This window comes from Bombus bifarius, unplaced genomic scaffold, assembly GCF_011952205.1.
Source record: "Bombus bifarius isolate JDL3187 unplaced genomic scaffold, Bbif_JDL3187 scf7180000007979, whole genome shotgun sequence".
NCBI classification, from domain to species: Eukaryota; Metazoa; Arthropoda; class Insecta; order Hymenoptera; family Apidae; genus Bombus; species Bombus bifarius.
Window position 1 is genome coordinate 1,703,455 of NW_022884364.1, and position 18,150 is coordinate 1,721,604.

The 18,150-nt window shown below is 35.9% G+C and overlaps 3 protein-coding genes and 3 non-coding genes across 10 annotated transcripts; 2 read left to right on the forward strand and 4 right to left on the reverse strand.

The window, feature by feature from the left end:
- Positions 1-608: 608 nt before the first annotated feature.
- On the reverse strand, positions 609-3,160 carry LOC117204673 (tRNA N(3)-methylcytidine methyltransferase METTL6). Of its 5 annotated transcripts, XM_033442291.1 has the most exons (8): positions 2,922-3,150; positions 2,461-2,844; positions 2,245-2,390; positions 2,026-2,169; positions 1,763-1,927; positions 1,529-1,573; positions 1,088-1,132; positions 609-691 (listed from the first exon to the last, which is right to left on the reverse strand). In XM_033442291.1, exons 2-5 carry the CDS (start codon positions 2,833-2,835, stop codon positions 1,771-1,773), a joined length of 822 nt encoding a protein of 273 aa, XP_033298182.1. In that variant the 5' UTR covers positions 2,836-2,844; positions 2,922-3,150; the 3' UTR covers positions 609-691; positions 1,088-1,132; positions 1,529-1,573; positions 1,763-1,770. The 5 variants fall into 5 exon arrangements, with proteins under 5 accessions (XP_033298182.1, XP_033298183.1, XP_033298184.1 ...); XM_033442292.1 differs by having other exon boundaries at positions 2,026-2,115; positions 2,461-3,160; XM_033442293.1 differs by having other exon boundaries at positions 1,763-1,910; positions 2,461-3,155.
- LOC117204773 lies at positions 761-843 on the reverse strand. The gene has a single exon (XR_004487129.1). It is a non-coding gene; the product is annotated as a small nucleolar RNA snR60/Z15/Z230/Z193/J17 (small nucleolar RNA).
- Positions 1,201-1,285, reverse strand: LOC117204774. The gene has a single exon (XR_004487130.1). It is a non-coding gene; the product is annotated as a small nucleolar RNA snR60/Z15/Z230/Z193/J17 (small nucleolar RNA).
- On the reverse strand, positions 1,644-1,726 carry LOC117204775. Its single transcript, XR_004487131.1, has one exon. It is a non-coding gene; the product is annotated as a small nucleolar RNA snR60/Z15/Z230/Z193/J17 (small nucleolar RNA).
- A 1,779-nt stretch (positions 3,161-4,939) lies between the features above and the next one.
- LOC117204666 (D-beta-hydroxybutyrate dehydrogenase, mitochondrial) lies at positions 4,940-13,506 on the forward strand. The gene is made up of 6 exons (XM_033442281.1): positions 4,940-5,194; positions 10,918-11,144; positions 11,257-11,494; positions 12,516-12,668; positions 12,753-12,960; positions 13,097-13,506. The coding sequence occupies exons 2-6, from the start codon at positions 10,938-10,940 to the stop codon at positions 13,251-13,253; spliced, it is 963 nt and encodes a 320-aa protein (XP_033298172.1). The 5' UTR covers positions 4,940-5,194; positions 10,918-10,937; the 3' UTR covers positions 13,254-13,506.
- Positions 13,507-15,311: 1,805 nt separating this feature from the next.
- Positions 15,312-17,630, forward strand: LOC117204764 (adult-specific cuticular protein ACP-22-like). The gene is made up of 4 exons (XM_033442490.1): positions 15,312-15,326; positions 15,941-16,007; positions 16,043-16,315; positions 16,623-17,630. The coding sequence occupies exons 1-4, from the start codon at positions 15,312-15,314 to the stop codon at positions 16,781-16,783; spliced, it is 516 nt and encodes a 171-aa protein (XP_033298381.1). The 3' UTR covers positions 16,784-17,630.
- The last annotated feature ends 520 nt before the right edge of the window (positions 17,631-18,150 follow it).

Genomic DNA, 18,150 nt, shown 5'->3' on the forward strand with positions numbered 1-18,150 from the left:
GCTAAGAACCTATTATAGGTATTTCATAGAAGAATAGATGTATGAAAAAGGGTGCAAATAAAAATAACAATTCAATTACATAGCTTTATTTATTACGTATTACACACATAAATGTACATATATTAATAACATAGATATAATTTATATTACATTTTCCATAGAAATATCCCTCTTGATAATCTGTAACATAAGAAGGTATTGTTTTAATATCCTCTTTTTATTTTGAAGATCAACAGATACATATTACACTTTCAGATAGAGCTAATGGAATTTCAATCATTAAAATCATATCAATTTTATTCATCATTAAAATGACATAGTTGAAAAGTTATTTTTTAAATTAAATATTTACCTATATCTCAAGATCTGTAGATTCATCCAAATTTTCTTGTTTAAGGTATAAAGCGCTTTCTGTAAAAAGGAAACTTTCTTACTTTTTTTCAGAGGACAAATATTATATTTAAAAATATCTTTTGTTCTCAGAGGTAGTGACGAAATACGTATATACATATCATAAAAAATCAAAAACATCTATACAGATACATCATTGAAATGGGAAATTAATATTTATATTAAAAGCTACATAAGAAACACTCACTGGTTTAAGAAACGCAAATATCCCGATACTTCAAAAACATTTATGACCAATTACATTCAACTTTTATCAATTGCAGATCCAGCAATTAACATTCTGTAACAAAAAGAAAAAGAACGTTACCAAAAAATCGGTATTTATTACATTGCACATTTAATATTGTCAAAAAGTTATCAGATAGGAGCGAAAGACATATAAGTAATTCTACATTCTAGATCAGTTGAACTATGAACTCATCATAAATTTTTATCCCAAACCAAAATATTCTGAACATTTTACATTCTATAAAAAAGATATAATGTTGTCGTAATTTTAGAAGATATACAGATTAATGTATAACAAATTCAACGTAATTCTATATCTTCTAAACGTCCATATCTCTTTTCCTGAATTTACGATTTTATTTAATTCACTCAAAATATGTTTACGTCATTGCGTAATTAATTTTACAACCATATGACATTTCATGCAGACGAAGAAATTACTACTTACATATGTAATATTGTGTAGTTACATCCATTCAGCCATATAACTGCTCTGAAACACAAAGGAGACATATATTGATATGAAAATCTTTAAGCAAGTAAATATTTTATTTATTTCCCATGAAGTTATCAGATAGGGGCGAAAGATATTTAAGTAACTCTTCATTCTAGATCAGTTGAACTATGAACTCATCATAAATTTTTATCCCAAACCAAAATATTCTGAACATTTTACATTCTATAAAAAAGATATAATGTTGTCGTAATTTTAGAAGATATACAGATTAATGTATAACAAATTCAACGTAATTCTATATCTTCTAAACGTCCATATCTCTTTTCCTGAATTTACAATTTTATTTAATTCACTCAGAATATGTTTACGTCATTGTGTAATTAATTTTACAACCATATGACATTTCATGCAGACAAAGAAATTACTACTTACATATGCAATATTGTGTAGTTACATCCATTCAGCCATATAACTGCTCTGAAACACAAAGGAGACATATATTGATATGAATATCTTTAAGCAAGTAAATATTTTATTTATTTCCCATGAAGTTATCAGATAGGGGCGAAAGATATTTAAGTAACTCTTCATTCTAAATCAGTTGAACTATGAACTCATCATTTGTACATTAAAGATAGTCCTTTTTAATAACCAATGAAGACATACCATCATTATTAAAACTTCCCAAATTTTCCTTGAACAAAAATTCTTGGTACATCTATTTTTTCTTTCAAATTTATAGTACGTCTTTGTATGTAACTGCATGATAAAACTTTAAAGCCAGTTGATTCAAATAAGTTTAATACTTCTTCCTCTGAAAAATAATACGTCCTGAAATGAGATATTGGCATTAACTTTGTTATCGAACATGATATATTTTGAACGTAATATTAATTTGTGATATGTTGAAAAATGTAAATAAATTTTACCTAGTTCCATCTTGTCGCATATATAGATTCTCACTGATTTTGTGACCAGGTTTAAATCTTAATTGAGCCATATCGTACAGACCATAGTCTCTAAAAAGCACAATCCCTCCAATATCAAGAACGTTATACAAGTTTTTCACAACCCTAAAATATTATAATTTTTAATAAATCGGCAACGATTGCCGTAAAGTAAAAAATTACGCATAGAGTATAGCTCACGTTCTAAAATTTGTTGGATTAATAGCCGATAATACAAATATTAACGTTACGATATTCACAGAGTAATCCACCTCACAGAAACAATTTTCTGTCGTAATATCAGTTTGGAAAATCTTTATATTTTTTGGATTATATAATATATGTTTCTGCAAAGAATAAGAGTGTAAGGCACTTAACCGTATAGACACATTAATTAAAGAATTAATAAATATATACCTTTGCTAACTCCACGGCTCTAGGAGAAAGATCACAGGCAAATATCATTTTAAACTTCAATCCATCTTCGATCAATGGATATATGAAATTTCCAACACCGCATCCGACTTCTAGAAGGATCTTTTGATCGTCTTCCGTACCCAAGCCTAGCAATTCATGGAACTCTCTGGTAGTCCAGTGTCTATCTTTAAAGAATCTAGTATCGTTTCGTTTATAAAACAAGTCCCAATGCTTTTTAGCATCTTTTTCCAGTTGATTAGCGCGAAATTCAGAAACTAATCGCGAATTTTGCGCCTGCATTTTCTCGATTTCCTCTTGAGTGAGTTTCTTCGCCACGTGGCCTACATATTCACTATTCTTTACAGACTCAGCCATTTTCCCAAACTTTGCCGTAATAAAATTTTTGTGAATTGAAAAGCAGTGTAAATTTCTTAAAAACCTTTTTGAATTTACAAGTGTACCTTGCCGTAATTAGATGAATCATCTACGCGGGTATAAAGAAACGGTTATTGAAGCCAAAGAACCACTCCATAAAACAACCTCCCACCTTCGAGTTCCAAAAGGAAATGAACGAAAAACGTGCCGGTACTGAACATGCGTAACATGGATATCTCCCCACCACGTCACGCGCTAGAATAATCTGCCTAGACTAGTGACATCAGGGTGGCCAACTTATATACTAGGGAAATTTATACACTAAAATCTCTAAGCACTGTTATTCTTCTGCAAAAAATGGGATATTAGTACAATACGACTATAATGTATACGATAATTACAGAATTAAGAAAAACTTATCGTTATTGTGCTAAACAGTTTTTGTACCATTTCCTGAATATATTATCATATTACCCTATTATTAATATTTTCTTGATATTACGTATTCATCAAAATTTTAATATTTCGCAATGTTTTATTCGAATAATATTAATGCAACATTGATCTCGTTGTTTTAATTTCTTCAGTTTAATTTAACTTTATAAGACAATGAACATCATTAGTATGAATTCCACGCATGAACTTATTCGATAAATTAATATTCGGTCGCCGTACGAAACGAATATTTTCTGACTGCGTACAGCATTGTCACACGATGACACAGTGCTGAAAGGGGTTAATCGTGACTGAAATTTATACGATGGTTGTACTATTTTGTTTAAGATTTATAATTACTCTATAAAATTCATTGTAGATAAGAAGTATGAAATGTTTATGTACGACAAAGATAATCATCATCAGATACGTATTTGTATAAATTTCATTGCCGCGGATGGCATCGAAAGTGCATGCGATAAAATAAGATATTTTATTAACAATAATGCCATTTACTGCACCAACCCTTCGAATAGTAATTGTTATCTTCGTGAAATTAATAATAACCTCTCTAATACTCTGTTAATTCCATAATTTAGATCTTCCATTATTATATTTCTGTTGTTGCTTCATCATTTATCGTATTACGATTTGCAAATACCTCATAATTTGCAAAAAGAACGAGGTCAAAGGAAAATTAATCGATCAAGTAGTATGTAGGTCATTGCGGACCAGAATTTTGTAGAGGGCTTGACGGAAGATATGACGATAGATTAACTGAATGAAATGAAAAACACGTTCCGCAACTCGTAGTCGTTAGTGCTTCTTCGAATAATGCATTTGGTGGCTTCTATAAATTTAGAGATAATTGATATCTTTTTTTAAGAGGACGTCTCAGAGATGTTTAAAGCTGTTAACACGTCGAGGAATGTTGCAAGAAATGTACGAGTAGAATAATTAAAAGAAAAAAGAATAATTAAAGAAAAAAGTATTATTTCGCTATAAAAGAGATCAAGATATTAAGCGAATCTTTTTTGTCGATGCTGCATATTACGCCTATCTAGTGAGCTTCTCTGATCCACGTAATTTCAAATCCTACCGACGCGACATTCTCATTAAGCCTCCAGTAAGCCATCATTTTTCCCCCACAAAATTGATTACGTGACCATGTCTTCAGAAATTCTGTCGCCACATTCTATTTTATTTTGTGCGGGGAAAACGAATAAAAGACGATCCACTATATCTGCGTGGCAATAAAAAAGAAAAGTCGTAAACCTGCTTTACTTTAAGCAAATTAAAATTAATTTTTTCCTAAATCACTAAAATCCCTTGCCGTAAATTTAGGTATTCCGTATTTCAGCATAACCGGAACAAGTGTTTTTACGTAATATAAAGAAATTTCTCCGCGTTCGTCACTTTCCTTCACAGTGAAACACGGACTTGACATCAAATAAGTAATAATTCAGTCATTTTCAAACTAATTTGAAAAACTCGTGATTTATTTGAAGAAAATTCGAGGTACGTTAAACAGCCCGTTCTTTAGAAATTAACATTGACGGAGGTGTAGGCAATTGAAAGTCGAAGAGCATTGAGGAGCGATAGACACGGACACATAATTGTAGGCGCGGCGAAGATGCTTCGACCGTGCCTTTTCCATTTGTCGAGACAGCCAACGTCGAAGCATCTTATACCGTTCGTCCTCGTGGGCATTCCAAGCGGGAATTCTCGAAAGCCAGTTGTGCCGTAGAAACACGCGTCGGGGCTTGCCGCTCGCCGGTACTTTCGAGTGCTCGTAAATTCGCTGTTTTCTCACTTTGTGTTGTTTTCGAGTGTGCCGAATTTTCTTGACAAGAGGCCATCGAATACCAAAGTGACGTGACTAAGTACTTGACCTCGACGTCCACAACTCTTCTGTCAAATTCAAGTAAGTGTTGCTTTTGACACAATATCTATTATTATTTTTTTATTGAGAATATTGCCACTTAATAAGAAGAAATATTCATGCTAAATCACAATAATCAACTGGATTTATCTTTCCGTTTACTCCTTTATGGTATCTGTCCAGTGACATATTCAGATTTCAAGGAAATATATCCATGTATATGATCGTATTTGTTTCGCATATTTAAGAGCTTTAACGAGCAAACCTATCGTCGAACACAGTTATTAAAATTAGTCTTAAATGTATCAAACGTGGTGAGAACGGCACGTCAATAAAGATTTTACGATTAATATTATATTCGTCGCATCTACAATTGCAATGAAGCGATAAATTGATTAAGGGTGAAGCAGAGCGTGAATCGAGAAACCGAGTGGCGCGTAACATGTAAAAAATTATATAGTAAAACATGGACATTAAACGGTCATTGTAAGCCGTTCTTTGTGCGTTCGGGCAAAAATATTGTAAGCGATATATGTACATATTATTAACTTATCTTGTTTTTCGAAAGTCGAGCGAGACCATCTGTTGGGTGTCACTCTTTTGAAATCTTTTATTTTTACTTATTTTTTAGTAACATAGTTTCTTTTTTTATATAAAAAATTATAAAAACTTCTGAACTCTTGCAAATGTTGCAACTATTTACATTGTTGATCGACCAAACATCTTAGCAACCATCTCGTTCCGTTGACATGGTTCGCCAGCGACGATAATCGCAGGTTTCGAAGCGGAAGCAACGATCTTCGCTTAACAGCTAATCGAAACAAAGAGTTGTTCGTGCAGCGCTGCAACGATACTTTCGTTCGTAGAAGCTTACAGAATTCTCATTGAATTCGCATGAAGGTGTAGAATCCGATAAATGTTGGCGCAGAAATATGCAAGCTTAAACAGATTCGTGTTTGTTTTAACGATTACGATAAGAAAATTTCAGTCGTTAGAAATTTATGCATACAAAAAGGGGAACTACAGTGCCACGCAATTTTTCTCGTTCCTCGATGGCCAAATCGTATTCAGCTTTCCAATGAACTGCAGGAAAAGTGCTTGGCCTAAACTTTCTAAGCGGGTATCGTGGCATGTGGTCGCTAATATATGAATGAGATGTCTGTATGTACACGTCCACGAGGTGCGAGCTCATAAATGCGAGCTCATAAAATAAAGTTCCAAGGATTCGCGATATCGTTATATAATTGCCACGGCCGACGTCACGTATCGTTTTAGTTAGACTACTTGCGTAACCAATAACTTAATCCATTTAGGCTTTTTCATTACTTTTGCACGGGCAATTTAACGTCGGGAAACTTTTTCTTCAATTGATCTTCAGCTATAAGCATTCCATAGTTACGTAACATATACGGAAAAGCACAGTGCCACGTAAACACTGCGACGATTATCATGCAAATAGCAACCGAATGATATTTGCGGACCGCAAGCATTTAACTTTTCCACGCGGTCACTCGCGGTCAACATGGAGTACCGTTGCACGTTTATCTGTACTGTTGGATGTATCTACGCAACTGTTAGTTGCCGCTGCTTACACGGCGATGTACGGTTTCAGCGCTGCGAATGCCAGTCCTTCGCTAATATTTCTTACGATCATAAAGAAAAGAGCCGCCTGGTTGCCCAGGAAACTCCGTTAAATCGCGCGCTAAGCTTCGTGCTTTCCTCGAACGATTCGAACACAGACTAGGTTAATTCTCTAGCGGGATTCAACCGCCTACATAAAAATAGCGGGAACCACGATGCATATGTACATATTAATTTGAATATTTCATGCTTGGAGGACGAGAGAATATTCCGATTCCGCAATCGCCAAGTTTTAATAATCGCGTATAACTTTCGACATATTCGAGTGTTTTCATTGGAATTATTTTAGTAAGATTTCTATCGGTCAAGCAATGGAACGTTGCAATGTTCCATCGCGCGGGCGCAGAGAGCCCAGGATTGTTGGGCAAGATTCTAGATCAGAAGGAGCACACGGAGGAGAGGCCAAGCCTCTAATCGATATTTCTACATTCCCATCGAAATTAGTACGAGCGAATAAACTCCTGCAATTCGATAATGCGACCACGAAATGTGATTCGTCCATACATACCGTAGATACGAAGGTCCAGGCCCATTCTGGCCGTCTCGATACTTGTGTATTGCCGCTCCTAAACGCGTGTCTAGAACACCCATATACGTGTATTTCGTGTAACTGCCAACATTCCAGCTGGTACATACCTCACGCAGCATTAGCGATTAATAGACATGACATAGCAGCTTATTGGCATGACATCATGATCGTAGTTGCTGTTTGATAAAGAAGGTAGCAAAGTAGGTGTCCTTTTTTAAGCTTCAGCTCACAACTGATGTTATCTTTTTTATATCCATCTCGGTTTCGATGCAGGACGAAACGATGTAAATAATTTTGTTTCAGTGTAACAGCGATAAAGCAATGAAACAGTTTTTCTCGATAACGAAAGTATTTTATGGATCTACCGAACGAGATAATTTGCAAATAAATGTCAGTTCGACTTGCCTTTTACTTCGTTTCGCTCGAATGAAATTGTGGGAGCGTATAATTATTAACGATACTGCTAATTTATAATATTAAGTCGAAAGAAGAAGAATAATTTATTTTACGAACCTTGAATTTTATCTACCTTTCTAGATAAAATGTATACGATGTCTGTGCATCCCTGCAAATTCCTATCATTTATGCAGCACGTGAGTTTAAATATTGACACTTGCTTTCTCTCTTAAATCGAAAATATCCTCTATACTATTTTCACGCGTATAATGTTTTCTTTTAGTTACAAATTTCGAATGCTACGCATACTCTCCTGCTTATCTCCTGCTCTGTATAAAATGATGAATAAAATAGCGCGAACGATTATTTTAGCGCCTTAATAAGGTTTGAACTCTGCGATAACTGATTGATAAATTAATTAAGAAAAAATAGAAAGGAAATAAAAACTGAACGTTTCACCGAGAGTTAGGTTGTAAAAAAAACAGATGCGGTATTTGAGAGATCTTGGATAAGCTTCCATAATTTCGTAGCACCTGTCTTTCAGGCAGGTTTCTTTCTGTACCTGCATTCCAGAGAAAGTTAACCGCCATGATTTGGCACGCAATCGAGGCGCACAAACAAACTTGTTCGTGCGTATATGTATTTCCATTGCCTTCTCATCTGGAGAGCTCTGTATTCACGAAGATTCTTTAAAAAATTGCAGGTGTTTATAAACTAAAGACAGTTTCTCTTTTCAATTTCAGATTAAGATATTTCATGCATCCATACGTTATTCGTAAAAGCGGAATACGCGCAATTTTATAGCAAATGTATCAATTTTAAATATATTCGGACTTTTCATTACTACCACAGCGACGCGCGATCACATGTAACAAAAATAATGCATCAGTTGCAATCAATGGTACCAATGGAAGCGTTCGAAAGTATTAACTCTGGTCACATGGTATTTCCGTTAGCTTTTAGATGACAAAAATATAATTTATCATGTGTAATCGCCACGCACTTTCCTCAAATAATTTGCATCAGCCAGTGAACTCTCATATTCCGTTTGAAATCGAAGCTTATCATTGAAAACCAAATACCTCTCTGAATACTCCGAGCATCAGCCGAGTGTAATTTTCAACGATACGCTTTCTAGGTATATTGTTCGATACAAGAGGTGAGCATTTGCGGCTACTCGCTCGCGGGAACTCGAGATTTTTACGAGCCCTAGAGGAGAGACGATTCCGATACGTGACCATTTTCATGAATGGATAACTGACACGAAAGTCGACCGACAGTTCAAATCGGTTTTATTCCAAATAAATTATGCTCGTAAATTACTTCAAGAAATTACATGTGATGTTCAGTTGAAAATCGCAATTATATACGTCCATACTTGCAATCGTACTTTATAGCGTCTAGTTTTTCAAATGGCCTTTGATCGTTGCTCAAACTGTCACGATTCTTAAAATTAATATCTTGAAATATCTTTTTTGCAAAAATCGATGAATATTTGATCAGTGATTTTCATAATTGTGAAATTTGAAAGTGACTTACGTTCAACTTTACGAATCAAAACAAAGTTTGTTGCAACGATGACGATCGATGGTCAGCTGTGAAGAAAAATAGAAGCGGCTTTAAACCACGCCTCGCTGAACTCAGATACACTTTAGAAAGGCGAGTCATTGCGTTGAGCAAAAACCTTTCCATCGCCCTTCACTTTTCGCGGGAAAAACAGAATTTGCGATGTGTTTCGCCGTGATACCCTCGCGTAGACACGTTTCCGACGTTATTGAATCATTACAATTTATTGCATTATATTTCAAATACGAGTTCTTCCTTTCTATGATTTCGTTCGCGAAAACTTCCTTGATTTTACGGTTAGAAATCTCTCCAACTAACAGGTACCTTTTCATGAATAATTTGAGGAAAAATTATTTATAAACGAATTACTGCAATTATTTCGTCGCAAATAAGTGAAATCTCCGTTTTCTATTTTCTGTATTATTAACAGTATAATGGAAACAAAAGGTATCTTTAATTGAACTCCATCCAACGTGTATATACCTGTTAGTTAAAAAGGCTTTTAGTATTGGGAAACTTCACAACATTTTGCACCATATTGAAAAAAATATTGCCGTGAAATCTTTTTGATAAAATCTTTTAGAGTATCGTTATATCGTCAAATTGTTATCAAAGAATTCAATTACAGAGTGAAACATGAAAATAGACTTTCTAAAAGAAAAAGAAATTCAAGTTCTTCGTTGTTCTGAAAATATGGAAGTTAACGAGAAAAATTATGTTCTTTGCATAGCAATGCATCGGAGAATTGATTTCTAATCTATTTACTTTCACGTTGTTATTATAAAATGGCATTACTCTCGACTACACCTTAATGTAGTCGAGAAATATATTTTATCTCGGGAGATAGTTAAACTACATAATGTCTCACCGGTATGAAATACTACTGCGAGATGTCAGTAATCGATGAACACACCGAGGCCATCAGCAATTCTTTATGGAATGAAATAACACGATCGGTTGACAATACGCGTGAAAATCCTTGATTTGTTGTATCGTCGCTGTCCGACCATTTCGCAGCAATTTCGTTGTCGCGGGTCTAGGTTAAATATACTATGCCTTATGGCATCATTATTGATTGATCGGCTGTCAACGGCATTCGTGCACAGAATTACGCTTCGCGGTGGATTTATACGGGTTGCGTGCCGCTATCGAAAACGTTGATACAAATAATATCGATGTGTACGGAGTAAATTCATCGTAGAAAGATATTGTACAATGAGATTGAAATTTTAGCATCATGAAATCGAAGGGAGCAAATTTATAAAATTCCGTAAACATGGATCGTAAGAGGCGCGGATGTCATCCACGTTCTCATTAAGTTCGATGACTCGAAGTCCATAGGTTTGTTAATTAATGTTGCGGATGTGAGAAGAAACTGATGTAATTTTCCCTAGCATATTTATCCTTGAACTACGTACTCAGAAGTAGTTAATACACAGTATGTTTCGAATGATGCGAAGTGGTGAAATCGAGGTTGTAAATATATTAGTATGTGAAACTGCAATATGAAATTTAGCGCTAAGTTGTACCATAACAGCTATGAGAAACTATTTCGACGCATTGCGGAAGTGGAATGATCCGTATGATCTGGCTTGAATTGTACCGTAATAGAGATGTAACTTCTGCTTTGCAGATTGAATATTACTTGGCAGGATGGATGCTGAGACTGGGGCCATTTTGGCCCTACAAATATTAGCTCTCTGTTCGATAGCCGCTGCTCTGTTGGCCTACCTAATGCGGCAATCGAGGAACGCCACCGATGAGTACGAGACTCGTAACAAACTCCATGTACTCGTGACCAGCTGCGATACATCCGTAGGCCTGCAGATCGCCCTTGCACTTTACGAAGCTGGTTACAAGGTAATACCCGTTGCGTCTTTATACTTTGCGCGATCATTTTTCTTTCTAAAGAAATTAACGACGATATTACATAGAAATATCCTTTTTGTAAGCTCGATCAATTGTCGCATAGGTATTTGCTGGTCTATTGGATCCTTCTGGAAATTCACCATCAATGAAAATCGTTAGGGCGATAGAACAACAGAAAGAAAGGGAGGAGGATCCGACGAACACAGTTCAAGGGAACACACAAGATCCGGAAGTACGTGCTCGCGGTCGAATCGTACCATTGGAATTGGACTCAACGAGGGAGGACAGTTTACGCGCTTGTTTGGATGCAGTTAGGGCGAAACTTCCGGCTGGCGAAGATGGCAAGCGATTGTTGATTTAATGCGAAGATCGGACACGCTCCGTTCTTTATTAAATCCCAGTCATTTTTTCATAGATCTATTCGTTACAATCTCGTTTACAAAGTACTGAACTTACCCTCGTCGATAGTTTTGAGTCATATTTCGAAAGAAAAGTTGAAGACCCTTTAACGAATATCTCTAGCCGATGTTGAACGAACAGATGGGATACTTAATTAACCAAAAATCGTGTTATCTTGAAGGAAAGTTAATTAAATTTCGCACGGTGTTCGAGTTTTGTTTCAGAAACTTTTCGCACTACCGTTCATCAATGGCCAGCTGTGTGCTCCAGGCTATTCATTTCGACTTTAAGTCGCTACCGTGTTATTTAATTATACGAATCTAAAGGCGCGTGCGAAATTTTATAAAGAATATTTAAGTTATGCTAAAATTTCAAATTGAAATTGTGGCCTGAGATGTAAATGATAACATCGACGTAAGATCGAAAATTGCTTTCGCAATGATTTCGATCAGTTATCCATCTCGATATAACACTCACCGAGTTCCATCGTATAATTGGGACACGAAGAAAACGGATCACACATAGCAGAGATGTGTGGAATAAAGCTTTCAAATTTACTAACCGCAAAGATTTGATAGCTATCAAATTTTTCGATTTCCTAGAAAGTGCTTGGTTAAAAAGAACAAATCCAAGCTACGGCTACTGGCAACCGCCTGTCGAAGGAAATGAATCTATTTCAATTCATATTTCTTGCTTTCCATATCTTCGCAAACATCGGTTTATAACGCAATTATATTAGACTTGATACTTCGATATGTATCGTTCCTCCTGTTTTTCAGTATCCTTTCTCTAGCAAATTCTTGAAGCAGATTGTAGTTCTCATTGCTAAGGTCCCATTAGCGTTCAACATCTGTATTAGACCTGGTAAAAATTTCGCAAGGACGCACTTCCATCTTCGCTGTGTCTGTCGCGTTGTCCAAACTCTCTACTTTACACTAATGTTCCAACTTTGTTCGACTACAGGTCTCTGGGCAATCGTGTACACTGGCGGTTTGGCCCTATCAGGTGCCATAGAGAGACAACCGAGTTCCGCGTGGGAATCGATGTTACGACATAACTTAGTGGCGCCACTTAGGACCGCGAGAATGTTCATTCCTCTTTTGCGCGCAAAAAGAGGTCTGTTTCAATTTTAAAGTTGAAAACATACACGTAAGATCTTCTATCCCATGGTAAGTTATAAAAAACGTTTTTCTTTCGAAGGACGCATCATTCTCTTGGGCGATTCCACGACAAGCTACGGTACCAAAATTGGAACAGGACTGGTAGCGTACAGTGCGTCCAGAAAAGCTGTAGAAGGAGCCGCAGAAGCATTAAAAAGCGAACTACAATCCTCCGGGGTTGACGTTGTTCTCCTTAGACCGCCACCCGTGAATCCTCTTATTCTTTACAATTCACCTGTTCTCAAGACGTAAGATTCCAAATGTTATATCATAGTAACTTGTAATTCTCCAATACAACGATACAACGTGCACTTTGACATCGAAGTTTTCAATTTCGACAGTCGATATCTTTAAAGTTAAAGTGAGAAATGCTTTTATTTTCAGCTCCGACGTAGAGTCTGGAATAATATCTTCCGAGGGAACATGGACCGCACCTGTATCTACACATGCCATTCAAAACTCATTAATCCCTGCACTAACGTCACCTTGCCCACGTATTTCTTACGACATGGTTGTCAAGACGAGGCTCTTCTGTAGATAAACCAATTTTCAATTAGTGAATGTTAACGTATACGCAAACTTTAATTAGTATTACGTCAAATTAAGTATCAGTCACTAATACCTTGTAAGACTAATATTTGTTATCCTAACATCGGTAAATTTTACACTACATTCACCTTAACCTTTTAATTTTAAATCATCTTGTTAGGTGTATCGATGCGCGAGAGGCTTACGTTTTCAAGAATATGTACAGTTTTGTAATTAATACAATGTTAACAAAAACCTGTAATTAATTTCAAAGTCTCCTTTGTTGTCTCCTTCCGATTATAATCTCAAACATTGACATTACAGATGCAGAAAGTTTTCCCAGTCAATAAACTGAAATCAAATAACTTCTGTTCAAATATATGTACATGGCACGTTGGTATTGTAAATTATTTAGTTCCTATTACATAGTTGGTAATCACCAGAAACTATGTATGTATATTAGTTTCGGTAACGATAGTACCCATCGCGAGTTTCACGGGTAATTCGCAAGCGTCTGAATTAATAACGAATTTGCTTGTAACTGATGTGCAACTTTGAATTCGTGTAAGCGATAAATATCATATCCGCAACACGGAAATTTAAATGAACAATTTGCATTGTCAAGCCACAGATTAATACTGTTGAATTTCTAAAGTTCATTGAGTAAAGGCGTACGCGCAGTTCCCTTGAGTTACGCAATTTTGACGACTAAAAGAAACATTACTCAATTTCTTTGTCGCTAGTTCCGAAAACCTGTTTCGTAAATCATCGAGTTATTGCCGAATCGTGTGAGAATTAGCTAAAACACGAGAAAAACTATATTTGAAAAATATGCCTCACGGAGATATGCACTGTGCAGAAAATATTATAAAGTTGAGTATTATTGTCCCATGAAACCCTATCCTAATTAATCATCAGACCGTGCATAATCTTTTTCCGATACCGGAAACAAAAAGGGTACATGAAAGGTTGACGAATTAGAAAACTGTAGCTTCATCTGCGTTCCTAAAATACATTTACATAATGGCATGGGATTTTCAATAAACGTAACGTTAATGCAACTTCGATGATAAATTCGTTAATAATTCATAAGGCAATTCGTCAAAAATATTTCATTGACCAACATACATTAGCAACATACAACGGTGATAATCATTAAATCAAAGAGATATATTCCTAGAGAGAGGGGAGAAAGGAGGAGAGGGTATTTGACTTTACATCGAATCGATAGATTACAATTCAGTCAGGAATGAATGTATCATGCGAGCGAATGCTGCGCGGAAATGCAATAAATTCAACAATAAACTGTATTGCCATGCTGGGATGCGGCTATTCAGGCGACATATTGACACTCGTTCGCTCTATCGTCGAAAACACGCAATTTATTACTCATTAATCTTGACAGTCTAATTTACGTTATTGATCGAATATATGATAGGACGATTTCTTCAATGAAATTGAGCAGAGTCAACGTGGGAATAATTGTAGCTCTATAATTCTAGAATTATCGCAGATTTTCGTGTTGATTAAATCTACTAAAGTATCGATAATGCATTTGCATATACTTGAATTTGGATAATAACGAGCGCAACTTCGAATTAAAGTTCAAGTTTATGAACGACATGCGTGAATATCATCGGTTGGATCGTGTGATTCAAGTTTCAAGTGAAAAATTTGCGTTTCGTTAGCAGATCGTTTCAATCGATTTTTTGTATATCCGGACCATGAAATCGCCTCTGCAAAGGTATTTTGAAACAGGAAACCTGAATTTCTTGGTTCGCCAAGTGTTTCGAAATGCATTTTTGTCAAGCTTTTACATCACAATATAATTTCGATGTCAATCCGTGGCTGGCTATGACGAAAACTAGAACTGTAACGGCAACTTTTAAAAAACATTCGGTCCAGCGAGCAATACTAGCTTTGCCTCTCACTCTATTGAAATCACTGACAAGCTATGACAAATAAATTAATGCTTTAATGAGTTCTTTCTTTCGTGAGCTGAACGCTCTTATAAAATAGGATTTTTGCGATCCAATAATCAGTCTATTCGTGATCCTCCAAAGGAGCAAATATGGCGTTGATACAGGTGAATACAGAGGATACAAGTGTTGGAAAGTAGCGGTGAACGCATTACGTCTTACTTGAGATTATTGGTGAAAGTTGGCGTTGCGATTATTGACACGTTTACTTGATACAAATTCGTTGAGAAACAATTAAGCAAGGATTACAACGCAGGCAACTTGAACAGTTCGTCGAACGAAGGAATGCTGGCAGACGGGTCTAATGCGATCGATCGTTCCAATTTCAAGTTTCACCGATGTTATTGATTAAAAAGTGGGGCGACGTTCCGTAAAACGAATCACGGGATCCGTGACAAAGTATTACAAAGTCGTAATCGTAAAGTAAAAACGCAGCATGTTCTAGAAGTCTTTATGCGATCGGGAAAATCGCCTTTACGAGTCTGTTCCGCTTATCATTCATATTTCTGAGAAAGGATAACGGGTTCTCCTTTTGCAATTTTCTACCCAGAATGCGCGACCCTCTATGATTAAAATGAATTTCTGTCGTGTTCTTCCAGCGTTCGATTTTCACGATTAATTTTCGAGATATTTTTGCCACGACTTTCCATCCAACCGCATGCTCTACGTCAGCGGGTAGATTAAAAATTGACAATTCTTTTCTTGTCTTATTCGCTTTCAGAACTTAGTTGTTTTTGCACTGATCTCGATCACCTTTGCTAGTGCTCAACTAAAAATGTTTCACGAAGGTATGATATCGGTCAAATATTGTACTAATGTTGAAATTTAAAAATAAGGTTACTACATTTAATTTTAGACGACGAAGGCACTGGTGGCGTAGATAGAGCCGGACACAGTGGGGGTGGAGGTCATGGTCATGCGTATTCCTTTCATCACTTTTCTGGACCCGTGGTGGGCCATCACGAAGAGATCAGTTGGAAAGACAAACACGGCCATCATCATCACGATTACAAGGCCCATCCTAAGTATAAGTTCGCCTATGGTGTGGATGATAAACACACCAAGGACTACCATGGACAGAAGGAACATCGCGACGGTACGTATACTGCCAAGCTCAAAACATTGATCGAGCGCCGACAAGAAAGTGTACCGAGACTTGATTTCGTGCTCTTAATTAGAACCTTGAATTAATTGGACAGTGAAACTTCCTCTTAATTAGAACTAGTTGCGAGTTTGTTTGTCGACCAGTCCCGAGTTCTAAGACTTTTTTCCAATTTACAACGAAAAGAATAATAATTTGACACTGACATAAGGATATTTTATGTCTTTAAATCGTTAATACGAATATTCGAGTGAACGCGTGCCTCTCAGAGAATGATTGATAAAAATATTTTAAATCGCAGGGAAAGAGGTCGAAGGAGAGTACCATATTCACGAACCTGGTGGCAACATGAGGAGCGTAAAATATCATTCTCACCCCCATGGAGGTTTCTTCGCGGAAGTTCATAATTATGGAGGAAATGATCATTCTGGTGGTACTTATGGTGGACATAAGCATAGATAAATTATACGATATCTTTTATTTATCTGAATATCGTTGTTATTGAATTCACATTGTTACTGTTATCGTTACACGCACAATGTATTTATTATTATTATATAAACCAGAATTTTGTTCTTATTGTTGTCACGTTAAAGAATATTAAGCAGAAAATACATTAAAAAGCAAATCAAACGTTAAGTTGACTTAACTAAATATCCGAGAACTCATAAAAAATTAACATTCAATACGGCTGTAATCATGTTACGAAGATTTATATGGGAATATGTATATACGATTCGTATATTTCAATAATTTTTATCAACGTTGCGTGGAAACTACAATTTCTTGTCAGTTCGAAGTTTCACGAATGCAAATCATAACAATGCACCTAATTCTTCCTTTTTTCATAGATAAAGCAATTAAAATAAAATATGCATTGCTTTCAAATATTTCTTCTTTAAATTAAAGCTCTGAGTAAATTTTTCATAAAGCAAACAGAGGAAGTAACTTCTGTAATTAAATTAACCAAATTTACCCAAGTTATCTCAAACTTTCTTTCATCCAGACGTCGTTCAAAAAGGAAGATTCAAATTCTAGCAATGATAAAATTTCATGAAACTTATTCAGGAATACAAACGCATTATTCCGCTTCCAAAAATACGAGGACGTACAATCCTCTCGCTTCTGCAGCGATGTGTAGGATGTGTAACACCTTCTAGTTCTGGTCCTCTATATCGCATCGCCGACTATATTTTCGCGTCGCCGACTCTTGCGATGATCAAATGCCACTTGAAGCTCGTTAAAGTAATTAGCTGACAGAGTTTGTCACCGTTTCCATGCTTTACGTATCGCTTGGAAAATTATTTTGTCTACTGAAAAGAACATAACATATTTTTCATTTCTTATTTATAGTAAAACTAGCGAGTAAATCTTTCTTTTTAATATAATTTTCAATGTATTGATAGAGGTTGAATCATTTTATGAAGATTATGTGTATCCACTCCATATCGTAGGAGATTTCGCATTTTGCATTGCAGCTGATAATACAATATAAATATTTTATTAAACGACTGGTCCATGAAAACGATCTGAATCAGAAATTCATCGCAATCAACCTACTCCCTATGTACTCACGCACAAATGACGCATATTCATTCCGTATACGAATGCGCGCTGCAACGCGCAGCGCAGATCGATACAGTCCTTACTAAAGTAAACGGATGGATTACGAGTAGACTACGTGAAATAAGCTTTCCTCGCAAAAGAAATATGTCGACAAAGTGGACGGAGTTAGCTTGTTCCACTTATATAATCTCACGCCTCTTGCTATCCTCTTACGCTTCCATCTTCTGCAGAATGGATACATTTATTTATCTAATCCTGCGAAA

Excerpts from the sequence above, each read along its gene's own strand:
- LOC117204673 (XM_033442291.1), bottom strand. The coding sequence starts at position 2,835 with ATGGCTGAGTCTGTAAAGAATAGTGAATATGTAGGCCACGTGGCGAAG. Across the intron at positions 2,391-2,460 it reads GAGCCGTGGAGTTAGCAAAG|AAACATATATTATATAATCC; the intron begins GTATATATTTAT and ends TATTCTTTGCAG. Across the intron at positions 1,928-2,025 it reads ATGCGACAAGATGGAACTAG|GACGTATTATTTTTCAGAGG; the intron begins GTAAAATTTATT and ends ATCTCATTTCAG.
- LOC117204666 (XM_033442281.1), top strand. The coding sequence starts at position 10,938 with ATGGATGCTGAGACTGGGGCCATTTTGGCCCTACAAATATTAGCTCTC. Across the intron at positions 11,145-11,256 it reads TTTACGAAGCTGGTTACAAG|GTATTTGCTGGTCTATTGGA; the intron begins GTAATACCCGTT and ends ATTGTCGCATAG. Across the intron at positions 12,961-13,096 it reads AATTCACCTGTTCTCAAGAC|CTCCGACGTAGAGTCTGGAA; the intron begins GTAAGATTCCAA and ends TTTTATTTTCAG.
- LOC117204764 (XM_033442490.1), top strand. Across the intron at positions 16,008-16,042 it reads ACTAAAAATGTTTCACGAAG|ATTTAAAAATAAGGTTACTA; the intron begins GTATGATATCGG and ends ACTAATGTTGAA. Across the intron at positions 16,316-16,622 it reads ACAGAAGGAACATCGCGACG|GGAAAGAGGTCGAAGGAGAG; the intron begins GTACGTATACTG and ends TTTAAATCGCAG.